The sequence below is a fragment of the Plutella xylostella genome, chromosome 6, assembly GCF_932276165.1.
Source record: "Plutella xylostella chromosome 6, ilPluXylo3.1, whole genome shotgun sequence".
NCBI lineage: Eukaryota > Metazoa > Arthropoda > Insecta > Lepidoptera > Plutellidae > Plutella > Plutella xylostella.
The window spans coordinates 7,566,918-7,580,735 of NC_063986.1; the positions used below are offsets into that span (position 1 = coordinate 7,566,918).

Genomic DNA, 13,818 nt, shown 5'->3' on the forward strand with positions numbered 1-13,818 from the left:
TCCTCACCCGAGTCAGCAGGAATCTTTCTGAAGATAAGCTCCTAGTAAAAAAGGGATGGAACCTGAATCCTTAGCAGAAATATTATGACGTAGGTATACCACCTAATCATCCCTCTTCATACGCGGAATATGGGCTGGACACACACATCACAAAACAGAGACTGATTGTATCTACATAATGTTATGTTGTAAAGGATGATATTTTATAGCTCTTTAAAATTAATAATGCCAGTTTGCTTGTAATGTTGCTCCCTCATATTTGCCGATAATAACGATGATCAGCATGGAAGGAGGAGAGGTCCTTCCAAGAGGGCTCAACAGCTAGTGTTAATGATTATTGGCCTATGGCCAACCTTTATTCTTCTACAGTTGTGTATTGTACTCACAGCTACATGTACCTACCCAGATTATCATAGATTTAAAAGATCCTATCCTGTAATAAAGCAATGGCAATATAGATTTCAAACTGTTTTGAACTTTAACTCATTTAGTCAGCGTCTAAACCTATGATTTTTTAAAGTAATAGAAACTGGGACCAACTACTCAGGCCGTACGGGGTGGCTATCAAAACTTGCAGGTCATCGTTGATTGTGCCTAATTCAATAATCGGCCGGACCACCGTAATACATTTTTGTTTATTTGTCCAGTCTGTGTCGGCCTCTTCTTATACCAATTCTAAACAACTACTGGGAATTAGGGGAGATTACACTGCTTCATGGGCTGATGATGATGTTGAGCAGCTTTAAGTTGTACTTACCTACGTATATTTTTTTTGAGAGGTGAATTTTCATAGATATAATTATGAAACCAAAATAAATTTCTTCTTATTTTGAGATAGATACTTACCTAATTACTTATAAAAATTATATAGTTCTGTGATTTTAATACAGGGTCTCCCGATTAAGAGGACTAGATCGTTGCAGTAGGTATATATATACCTAAGTACCAATAGTACACATAGGTACTCTTTACTAGTTCATTGAATATGTTTCATTGGTTTTGGGAAACTTAACAAATTTTACATGTTGCTTTTTAAAAGCCCGGTTTCAAACATACATACATATACATACCGAATATTGATAGTTAGGTAGATATTGATATCTACCTAACTATCTGAAATATTATTTTGGACTGTAAATGATTTATCGGTCTCCTAACGGAATTAGTGATGTGTTAACTGGGCTGATTAAAGTTGGACAATTTAATAATATGAATGAAACATGAATGTATAATGCATTTTATTTAACGATGCACCAGATAATGTAGCCACATCCATTACACGGACACGCCATTTAACTCAATATCGCACTTGTCGTCCATTTAAATAATGAAAAATGTCATTATAAAAATAAAGGATACCTATCGCATATTAAATATTTAAAACGCCATACCATTAGGAGTAGTGAGCTCATTCTGTGTTATTATTAAAACAACTCTTATTCTCTCCCATACAAGTTTAACCAAAGCTCTCTCTCTTATCCGCAAACGTAAAAGCTCCGGTGATAGAGCGAGACAAACATAAAAGCCGCCATTTTGCTTTAAATTGGAGTTAGAAATTCCGTCTCCTTCGCACGTATACCGCCGTGTAGCTGTTGAAGGGGGAAAGCCATTGTTGTGGATTGATCCTAGCACTGGTGAAGCCGCGCTAAATCCAACCATATAAAAGCTATAATATGAGTCAGTTTGGCTTGTGACTTATTGAATACGATAGCGAAAGAACAGCTCCGCCTTAAAAATGGAAGGTGGTATGTAAAAATTTATGAACATGTATAGGAGTCCTTAAAGTGACAGAGTGCTCCGGCCGTCGACCAGTGGATATTGTCTCAAAATGTCGCGGCTTCAGACAACGAACACTGCATTGTTTATTATGAAAAAGTGATAAATCAAATGACATTGCAATTTTGTGTTATTGACTAAAAATCAGTGAGGTTTAAAATTTAGTTCACTTTATGTGATAGTGTTTTTTTATAAAACTGTGAACTTTAAACAGTGTTACAAAAGATAATGTGCAATCCAGTGGATTAACTTATGTTTCGTACTTACATATTTATTAGTGACCAGACATATTTGAGGTATTCTATGAATATAAGACTAAGGTAACCTACACCTAGATAGATCGTGTAAAATAATTTTATTATAGACAGTAATAAATTTACCATTGCATGTAACATAGAGTTAACTACGAAACTGTGTGAATTTATCTATCGACATAAAAACTGTGATCCAAATATAACAATAAAAGTATCAAAACGTATTATTCCACTGAACACTAAAACCTGCTCTGACCTTTTGCATACCTAATCAAAGAATCATCCACAAAACAAAAGCAGCAAGCTAAAACATTCCGCGACTGCAGTGAAACAAAACACGCTCTGCTGCTGTGAAACAAAACACGCTCAGTCGTTGATTCGCGGGCTCACGGCGGCCATGTTAGCAGGCGTGCGGGCCCGGCGGTGATGCGCGACCCCGCCCCGCCCACCATGAGCTCCTTCCTCATGAACCCCGGCTACCAGCCGCAGCCGGACCCCAAGTTCCCGCCCTCCGAGGAGTACAGCCAGGCCGACTACATCCCGCCCAACGAGTACTACCACCACCAGCACCTGCAGTATGGGTACCAGCACCAGTACCCTCCTGTACAGCTGTCAAACTACGGCTATGGGGGTTACTACCATCAGTTACCGCAGCATCCGCCGGTGGCGCCGCCCCCGCGACCGCCAGAGGCCGCGCGTCCGAACGACTCACACGATTATTCCAATGAAGTGACTCCTGGGCTGGCTGAGCTAGGGTTGCGCCTAGAGAGGCACATAGAGGAGGCGGCCCCGGCTGGCAGGAAGCTGCACGCGCTGGGCAGGGAGGGGTCGCCGGGGTCGGAGCTGGATGACGAGCGGCTGCTGCTGGAGAGCCCCCCGGCCGAGGACGATGACTCCTCGATATGCTCCGACAACACGGATCGCGTCATCTACCCCTGGATGAAGAAGATACACGTGGCTGGCGCGTGTGAGTATAGTTTTTTACTTTTTGATTGTTTAGTCGATGTATGTAGCAGTCGGGTATATAAAGGAAAAAATAAAAGAAGATACGGAGAGAAAACCCACGCTAAAGACAACATAAATTACCAATTTTTGTAGGGCCATGACCATGACCGAGAGTGCTATAATTGATGAAACATACGAGTATAATAATTATGCTGATGAGTAATCCTTCGCTACAGTTTACTCTCTATGTCACATGGGAGACCAAATAGGTGGGAATACATATAGCACATTATATTATACCCAGGTACTGAGAGAAGTTGTACTGTGAAAAGCTTTCCTTAATAGTTGAGCTTTTATACGTTGATGTTTTTTTATTTCTTTAAGCAAAAGCATCCACTGGCATTATAAGACTAAGCAATGAGCCAATGATGATATGGTTAGAAAAAAACGTAGATAATGATAATTATAGTGCGACAAACTTATCTGTTCCGGTGAGAGCGAACTAAATTGATCCATATCTCATTACTTACTAATTAATTGTATATTGTAAAAGATTAGATGGGTTTATTAACACCGCAAGAGCGAATTAACAATACGAGCAAACTTAAAATCTTATAGAATTAAGAAATATTAGATATTTATGTGAGCTGTCACTGGAACAGATAAGTTTGTGGCACTTTATATTCTACTTTATTTAATTTTGACAGTAGGTATTTCGTTATTTGTTATGTAGGAACTATTTACCTGGGGAGTAAATCATGTCGTAGGAATTATTTCACCAGTCTGGATATATGATTTTGAGGAGGCCGATAGGAATAGTACCTACCTATTTTTTTATGGGTAAGTATGTAAGTAATACGAGGTATAAAAACGAATGGTATAACATTCACAAGGTATACGCCCATATGATATAAATTTATTAAGTATAATGATCACTGTGCATAACAAACGAAAGGCATAATTACTAAATACATAATTTCGTAAAGAATAACGTTCAAAAAGTATAATTTCAATTGATATACGAGTAACGATTAAAATGCATAACGTTTATAATATATAATAACGTTTAGAACATATATTCTACAACGGATATAATTATCATAATGTATAATGCACAAAAAGTATAAAAGATTGTCGTATCGTATTTTCATTATTATTGATGTTATGTGGGGGGAACGCTCCGCTCCGCTTCGCTGCGCTCCGCTTTGGTTTCGACGAACATGTGCACCTAACACGCTCCTCCTCGCTTTGCTCGTCGTCGCACCTATCTTTAGGTTTTGGTACTAGGGGTTTTGGCATTATTATTATTATTGACGCTATGTGTGGAGACGTTCCGCTCCGCTACGCTGCGCTCCGCTTTGGTTTCGACGAACATGTGCACCTAACACTCTCCTCCTCGCTTTGCTCGTCGTCGCACCTATCTTTAGGTTTTGGTACTAGGGGTTTTGACATTATTATTATTATTATTGACGCTATGTGGGGAGACTGGGGAGACGCTGCGCTCCGCTTCGCTGCGCTCCGCTTTGGTTTCGACGAACATGTGCACCTAACACGCTCCTCCTCGCTTTGCTCGTCGTCGCACCTATCTTTAGGTTTTGGTGCTAAGGGGTTTTGACATTATTATTATTATTGACGCTATGTGGGGAGACGCTCCGCTCCGCTTCGCTGCGCTCCGCTTTGGTTTCGACGACCATGTGCACCTAACACGCTCCTCCTCGCTTTGCTCGTCGTCGCACCTATCTTTAGGTTTTGGTGCTAAGGGGTTTGACGGTGTTGGGTAATTAAACACAGATTATGTTATTGTATGTTAGTATGTTTTATGAACTTTATACTAAATGATAGTATATATTTTAAACGATATACGTAATGTATGTTATACGAATTGATATTAGTCCTCGTAAGTATTATATATTTTGATATTATATAAAATGTACGTTATACCAATTGAATCTTATACCTTATGAAAATATAGATTTTGTTGTTATACGTAACATTCATTATATGTTGTGAACGTTATTAATGTGTTAAATTATACATTTCGTTTTTATACGTCGCAATACGCACGAAACTAAAGCGGAGCGCAGCGAAGCGGAGCGGAGCGGAGCGGAGCGTTCCCCACACATAACGTCAATAATAATGAAAATACGATACGACAATCTTGTATACTTTTTGTGCATTATACATTATGATAATTATATCCGTTGCAGAATATATGTTATAAACGTTATGCATTTTAATCGTTATATCAATTGAAATTATACTTTTTGAACGTTATTCTTAAAGAAATTATGTATTTAGTAATTATGCCTTTCGTTTGTTATGCACAGTGATCGGTATACTTAATAAATTTATATCATATGGGCGTATACCTTGTGAATGTTATACCATTCGTTTTTATACCTCGTATTACTTACCCCTTATAAATTAATACCTGTAACCAAATGAGTTATTATTTAGTTTCATCTGGTATTTTAACAAATGCTATCTGGTATTTAACTACTTAAGTAATCATCATCATCATCATAAGCCTTCACCATCACCCACTGTTGGGTATAATATACCGCTGCCACTGCTTTCCCGCAACCCTGCAGAACTGCAGATGTAATCGGACCGTGGTCTGCCAACAGCTCTACTCCCGTCTTTAGGCCACCATTATGTGACCGCCTTTGTCCACCTTCCGTCCTCCCGACGAGCCAAGTGTCCCACGAATATAAAAATAGTAGGACATGCCTGCATCAAAATCATCATCATCATTGGCCACAGCATCTGTATAGATGATTGTTGCAGCGCTCGTGGGTTATGAGTTACGACGGCCGCACCGTCGTTGATGGCTGTATAGTCCAATAGCAGCACGACATTCGGCATCAAAATCATATCCACATTTAACATATTTTTAATGAGTTCAGCTCCTTAAATTAATGAGTAATAGTGTCGACTAAATTAAAGTATTCTGAGATATTATAATATACACAAAATACTTTATGAATTTTATGATAGTTTAAAATTAATCCACGACCAAAGAGTCTAAACAGTCCCATACAAACAAATATTTTGTACAACCGCATTCAAAACACGAGTGACTGATCGGAGCACATTAATTCGTTCTTTGGCGCACGTCCTTTTCTTTGTAGCTCGAGAGCGCCAAAATAGATTTTAAATAACATGGATAATGTTCGCGGTATGTTACATGAAAGAATTAACAAATTACTTGCAATCAATATCCTTGAGATGTTTAAGGGATATTTAAGGGTCTCCCGCGTGTCCTTTGAGTTTGTTTTGACAGTTTACTAATGTGTTGTCATTTAAAGGGTCCTTAAGAGTTGCGACTTTTGTAGCGCTACAATGGCGCCCAACACTCATGCTAATAGCAGTCATTTATTTTTATTGCCCTTAAATAGATCTTTGTGGTTATGGATATAATTTTAAGATTATAATTTTTTCATGCAACTAGGTATTTAAATTTGTTGTTGTTGAATGCGCCCCATTTATTTTGAATTAATCTACATACATTTCCAAAACTAGACGAAAAATTATAAGTTAACTAGGTAGGAGGCTAATATTTCAGATATTTCTAAATAATGGTGTATTCACCATTATTTAGAAATATCTGAAATATTTATTAATATATTAATCTTGCAATATCTGCCAATTAAATTAAATAATATTTTTTTCTGTATGTTGTACATAGGCACAAGGGCATGCTGTAGTGGAATTAATTACTAGTACCTAGTAATGTCCACTATCACGCACCTATGTATTGTCTAGACTATGACTTACAGGTGTATAATTTATTATCATGTTGTTAGGTTCCCTGTGAGTAGAGCATTCTGAAATTTGCAACCAAGAAATCCGTATGCTACACCCATGGTGCTCGGAAAACTACAAATCCTCAATTAGTTCAAACCACATTTTTGTTGAGGCTTAGAAGGATTTTCCACTGTAGACTTTAATCGATTCTGAATCGTAAACCTAACCTAACCTAACCTAACTCATTTTCTCACAAAATTTGTGGGTTAGACTATTTTGACCTCCAAGGCGACGAAATATCTATCTGGCCCTCCTTTCATTTCTTTTATAGCAGCTGATAGGAACCTTAGTAAATACTACCTACCATAATGAAAGCGTTTTCAGGAATATTCACTAGACCACGGTGAGGTCATACAATTCACTACAATTTAAGCCTAGCATGAGCCAATCCAATTTAACCTCCTGACCCCGAGAGGTATAAATGTATATACACTGTTAATAAATTAAAAAAAAATACTACTGAACTGTTTTATCACTTTGTCAAAGAACAAATCGTTTAAGGGATAGGTACTTTATAAAACTTTAAAGGAATAGCAGGGGTACTCCATAAAACTTTAAATATAGGTATTTTTAAACTATATATTATTATTTTTTTCAATGTCCTACTCATAGCACGCCAGCTGGTGTCAGGAGGTGAATGTTTCTATTAATTAGTATGGCACCACATGTCTGGATGTCTGCGGAGATGAGATGAACATCGATAAAATTATTAACCCCTGCTGGTCATATAAAAAATAAGTAGGTTCATCTTTCACTAGCTGTAGGTATCTCCGCTGCGCTTTAGTTTATTTGCAATACTTGACAATCAAAAGTTAAACTGCAAATGAAATCAATGAGTCCTACTAGTCAATACGAATCAATCAAGCCTATATACACGAGGTAGTCGCTATATATCCTTGACTGCCTTCCGTTTCCATCATCACATCAACTCAGGTCATCATCATATTTTTTTGTTATAAGAACTATATTATGGTTCTAAATTCCATTTGAATGGAAATTAATACCCTTAATTTTACCCTATTTATATTTGAAATTAAAATGGGACCACCTCTGAGGTAAAACGAATACCTAAATAATATTATTCGAACACGTACGAGTATACAGATGAATGAGAACCTTCTCGTTTCATCCAATTCGGTTAAAAATTGTAGCGGCTCGCCAGTATACTTACCTAATTGTAATCTGTTGAATTCACTCTCGGTGCATGATGTTGGCACCAGCAGGTCCAGCAGTATGTGCCTTGGTTTCCATCATTTAGTGAAATTATATTTATATTATAATTATATTATTGTAGGTACGTACAACCCAGACCAGATTTTATGTAGGTCTATAAGCATAAAATTATGTAACTTAATTTGAGACTCAAACGTAGGGCATGTTGTTACTAATTTACGGAAACGATTTTATATGAAAAAGCATAGTATAGTTTTCGCTGTTTTTGAAAACTTTGTGATTTTCGCACTCCAACACAATTCTTTAGTTACATTATTTTTATTTCAGTAACTGTTTAAGGGCATCTAATTAACTTAAAACAAATGAAAGTATATATATCCATGGAAAAGATTGACGTCACATTTTAAGTCATTAAAATATTCAAGTCGCCTTGTCGTGTAGCACGTCTGACGTTTGACTGGTAATTATTAAAGCTGCCACGAGCTTACAGCCTTCAAAACGAAATACCATTTACGAGGCGTCACGAATGCTACCTACAATTATTGCCAGCTCTAATCGACTACTAATTCCTACCTGTTTTCGATTGGCTATGACCCTATGGCCTGTACAACCTGAGTCAATTTCTTCGCTAAGGTCACCGTATAGAGACATCATTCCGCAATTCATGCTCACATTCCATCGATTGCGAATCTAAACCGGTCCGCGTGATGGATCGGTGAAGAAATTGCTAGTACACATTCGCGCGAGATCGAAACGGGTACGTAGGCTGCGGTTATCAGCGTCTGTCATTGGATGAACATTTTTCACGGCAACACAATGGTGGGTTGTGGAGATCGGTGATCGTACGGTAATGAGGCGGGACCACCGCGGCCGCGCATGCGCCGAAGCGAGATCGACGCGATTGTAGAGGGACCACACGCTCAGGTAGCCAGAGCCTCGATTCAGATTGTCATCACGTGATCACGTGATACGGCTAACGAAGCGAGGGAAGCTGTCGCGGAGTAGTCTAGTATACTGCATCATATCACTGACTAAATAAATAGTTCTCGGTCAGCTGTATGTAAAGGAGTAGTAAGATGGTTCACTTGCGTGTCTACTGCCAGTTGAGACTATTTAGATCGCTGTGATCACGTCATATGGCTAACGAAGTAACGAAGCGAGGGGAGCTGTTTCGTATCGCTCGTAGGGGAGTAGTTTAGTATACTGTTTGGTATCACTGACTAACTATGTGTATTTCTCCATGCATCTGTATGTAAAGGAGTAGTAAGATATTTCAGTCAATTTATACACTTACGTGCTTCTCGGTAGAGTTGTTCTTAACTTCCTTGCTCACGTGCAATGAAAAATGTACTACTACCATTGACGTTCCATCTGCATTGAAACTTTTTAAGTTACTGCCAGTTAGTTAGCCGGTTACTGTATAAAACCAGTATTTATATAAACGTTATTTCGCCATAGCCACAGCTAAAACCTATATACAAAGTTGCCTAAGACCTTCGTCAAGCAGGGCGGGTTTCCGGGATAGAATCTGAGTCGCATGCCGCCGCGCCCGCCGCATTCCTCTTGACCACCGGCCGAAGTGGCTACATTCTTACCCGCGCTGGGCAACAAGTTTCTAACTCAGGATTTGTTTTTGGAAACTGAAAATTACGATCACGTATAGCTTTATATAACGTATGTTTGTCTCGAATTCAGATACTTACTTACAATTTAAATTGTGTTGTGGCTTGGAAGAATCCATGCTCGAACAGCTAGCAGGTTATAATTATATGTGATTTGTTGTGATTTTAATTATAATATGACTTTGTCTCCCTGTGCCCTCTTTCACTTGCAATCTGTACTCCAGGCCGAGGAGAATGAATATTGCTTTTTTGAACTGCTATCTAACAAAATAAGCCATTATATTGAAATGGTTATGTACTCAAATTGTTTATGGGTATATAGGTACTAAGGTCAAATACAGTGAAACCTGGATGAATAGGACCTGGAGTGGAAACCACCATATCTGGGTCTCGTGTTGTGTTACCTCTATAATTGAGACGATAACGATGTTTTAAAGATCTCTTGTAAATTATTGAAATCAAACTTTAAATAAAATAATCTCTCTAAGGGCGGATTCGACCAACGTCGAGTAACTTTATACTCACGAGTAAAGTACCAGTTACTCGCGAGTAAGCAGATTTTGCATTCTACCAAACCTGAAACCAAGATAACTAGCTTATCCCAAGAATAAAATGTTATACCGCCAAAATTGACCGTGTAACGAGCTTATCCGAGAGTAATTTTGTAATGGCGGCAGCACATCAGCTGATTAGAAAACCGTCATAATGACATATAAACACATCTGTCAAAACATAAACAAAAGTACGTTAAAAGGCAAAGTCTCAGAATAACAACAGCGAATAAAATATTAAAACATAAACAATTTCATACTTTTATAATCCATTCAAACTAAATTGGCATGTCATTTCTATTGCATGCTTTGAAACGCAGCTATTTTTATTTTAGTTGCATTACAGTTTCGTTCCTCGTTCATTCAATTTAATCATGGTATAACTTGGTAGAATGCAAATGTACTTATCCTAGATATTTACTCGCGTATAATTTTAATTCCGGTATAGTTATTCTCGTGTAACGTGATGTTTGGACGAATTCACCCTTAATAGCAATTGTATATTTGTATATTTCTATAGACCAAGAACAATCTTGTAGGAAAATGTATAATTCCCTTGTGATAATTTAAAAAACGACATACGATTTTTCCTGTTTACAAGAAAACACCCATATCTACAGAATTTTCCATGAGCTAAATAAGAGGTACATAGGTACCTATTTAATTGTTTTTTTTTTCACTTCAAAGCACCTACAGTTTTCTTTGTACAATAAATATAGGTTTGATTTTAATCATAGGTAATATCTCGATTCTTCAGACTCAGCCTCTTCTAATCATGATAATAAAGTAACCAATAACCAATAACTACAATAATCTACACATTCCATTCCAACGCCACATTTTCTAGTTATGACTATCAATTGAAATCTCGTGTATATGGAAGAATCTTCTTCTTCTTCCTTGCCTTATCCTTATTTATTTGTGTATATGGAAGAATATGAAATTAAAATTACTTGCTGCGGTTCTTGTACAATATTGTCAGGAGTACGAATACACTAGTATAGGGTCATCAAATATGCGCGTAGAAGATTGTCCACAGTAACGAATAAAAACAAACCAAGTTGCAGCTCGCAATTAATCACAACAAAAAAGGAAGCTCAGGCTTGTACACGAATAATTATTATGCACATTAATTAACACACCTTGCCATGAGAGGTTGGACTACTCTACACCTACTCTTCACAGGTTAAAGCTCTATATTCTAGGTGATATGGTGTATTTTTGTATGGATCGGGCGTTTTAATAGGCTAGTGTAGTCATAAATAAATTTTACATGGTCAGCAACGCGTGTGGCTTGGCACGCAATCGCTACCTCCTACATTATGTTATGAATGACGCATTATTGCAATTAAAGTAGATATTGTAAATCCGTCCATCGTAGGTAAAGCAATGAGTACATAGTAATAACTGTGTAAGATATATTCCCAGAAGCGAGCTGATGTAAGATGGTGATGTTGAAATAGTTTTTTTGGAATCCTCAACATATTTATTCATTGTATCTTCAATCCATATATACCAAATATTTATTATGATTATTTTGTCTACAGCAAATGGCACCTACCAACCTGGAATGGAGCCGAAGCGGCAGCGAACAGCGTACACCCGGCACCAAATACTAGAGCTCGAGAAGGAATTCCACTACAACCGATACCTTACAAGAAGAAGACGGATAGAGATCGCACACACGCTAGTCCTCTCAGAGAGACAGATCAAGATCTGGTTCCAGAACAGACGGATGAAGTGGAAGAAGGACAACAAGCTACCAAACACGAAGAACGTGAGAAGAAAAACGAACCCGGCCGGAGTCACCACCACCAGCACCAAGGGAGCACCAAAGAGTAGAAGTAAGAACACAAACAACAACGACAAGAAGAAGTCTAACAACAACGGCAGGCCGGACAGTATAGAGAACGTGACGGATAATATAATGAATGATCTGCAGTGCGTGGGCCAGCAGGGGCTGGGCCACGAGCAGGCGCTGAGCCCGATGGCCCACGGTGGGGGGCTGGCGCTGACGCAGCACCACCTGCACATGATGGGCATGCAGGGCATGGACCCCGCGCTGGCCGCCAGCCTCGCGGCGCACGGCGCGCCCGCCCCCTGTGGCACTCTGCCCACCAACCAACCCGTCATCAAATCAGACTACGGTCTCACCGCCTTATAATCTTTAAATAACGTTGCAAACTGTAAAGAAAAACTATATTTTCTCTATGAATAAAATTAACGTACTTGTTTGTAAGTAAACTGATTTCACCATTCCTTTGTGTCGATAATAAATTGTAATAAAGTGATTGTAAGATTTTTAGTTGTTTAAGGTACCTATTTGTCTAATGTAATTTTTAGGTTAACGAGTCATGAAGAATGTTTGGATAGGTAAGTGGAAACTTTACAATGTCAAAAGTGTGATTAATATTATTATTTTAGTGTATGATTGTCTGAGTGTTCAATGCAGGAAACATTTTACATTAAGTCATTGTCATTTAAAAACTTATGATTGTCCTTAGCAGTTAATTCTATAAATTATTTTAACTAAGGTTTAAGTTACCGCCCTGTTGTTCATAAATTGTGTTATACCTAGATGAAAATCACATTAATGTAATTTATGTTCACACAACACTATTGTAGAGACTTGTGATGTAGACAATGACTTAGGTTATAAAATGTGAAGTATTAAAGTAAAAATAAAATTGTTTTGTAACTAAACATAGAAGACCTGTGAATATGAAACCAATACATTATAGTAAAGAAATAACATGATATTTTTTATTATTCGATATCATAACCTTGCGACATTCGTATCGATCGAAATGAAAGCAAAATCGTAATGTATTCTTTAATGCGAGATGATCAATCACTGTCGTGGTCTCATTGTGTGGCCGGCGGCTGTCGGCGCGGCCCAGTCGCCGGACACTACAACACACTGTTTTATCATCTCAGTATAAAACCTCCTCTCTCCATAATACAGAAGTGTAAACTTCGACTCAGCCTGATAAAATGCAAACTCTTTAGTCATGTCTTAGATAAACATGTCCGACGGCGTGTGGTTTTTTGCATGACGCAGATGATAACGATACGACTGCTTTGTCTTGCAAAAAGTCACAAATTTGTTTGACTCATAAATTTTGCAGCGAATCTCTTGTTTGTTTGCAAAAGATTTGCGCTGACGCCTGAGGATTGCAACAATACTTAACAGTTTTTGTAAATTGGCGTCAAAGAGTTAAGATTTTGATTTTTTTCTACGCTAAAAGGGTTATTGTTTAATGATTTGTATGCAAATAATAAGATTTGCTACCGTCTGCAGTTGACAAGTGTATTGTTTGTACTTTAGTCAAAGTTAGCCGCTAGTGAAGAATGTTCAGAGTCATAGATAGGGCGGTCCCTGGAGAGCCTTTTGTCAGAAATATGATCAGGATCGACGGTAGGGCTTACGGTAGCACTTGTTTTGTAAAAAAAAAGGTTTCTGTTCAAAGTATTAGTTAATTTTAAATATCATTGTCGGCTTAAAGTTATAGACAACTTAGAACAACATACTACATATATTAGTATATTTAAAGAATAGGTACACTAAAGTTGCAATTAAGAATTTATCTAAGTGACAAAAGCAAGAACTACACGAGTATAATTATGTGATCAAGTTAATCATAGGTACCTATATCCTAACGTCTACTCTAGTCTACCTATGAGTACATT

At 37.8% G+C, this 13,818-nt stretch overlaps 1 protein-coding gene across 1 annotated transcript; it reads left to right on the forward strand.

Moving 5' to 3' along the window:
- Window positions 1–1,911: 1,911 nt before the first annotated feature.
- Window positions 1,912–12,604, forward strand: LOC105384917 (homeobox protein Hox-B4). Its single transcript, XM_038120187.2, has 2 exons — window positions 1,912–2,997; window positions 11,676–12,604. Exons 1-2 carry the CDS (start codon window positions 2,457–2,459, stop codon window positions 12,290–12,292), a joined length of 1,158 nt encoding a protein of 385 aa, XP_037976115.2. The 5' UTR covers window positions 1,912–2,456; the 3' UTR covers window positions 12,293–12,604.
- The last annotated feature ends 1,214 nt before the right edge of the window (window positions 12,605–13,818 follow it).

Coding starts and splice junctions, on each gene's coding strand:
- LOC105384917 (XM_038120187.2), top strand. CDS start 2,457: ATGCGCGACCCCGCCCCGCCCACCATGAGCTCCTTCCTCATGAACCCC. Junction 2,998..11,675: donor GATACACGTGGCTGGCGCGT/GTGAGTATAGTT, acceptor TTTTGTCTACAG/CAAATGGCACCTACCAACCT.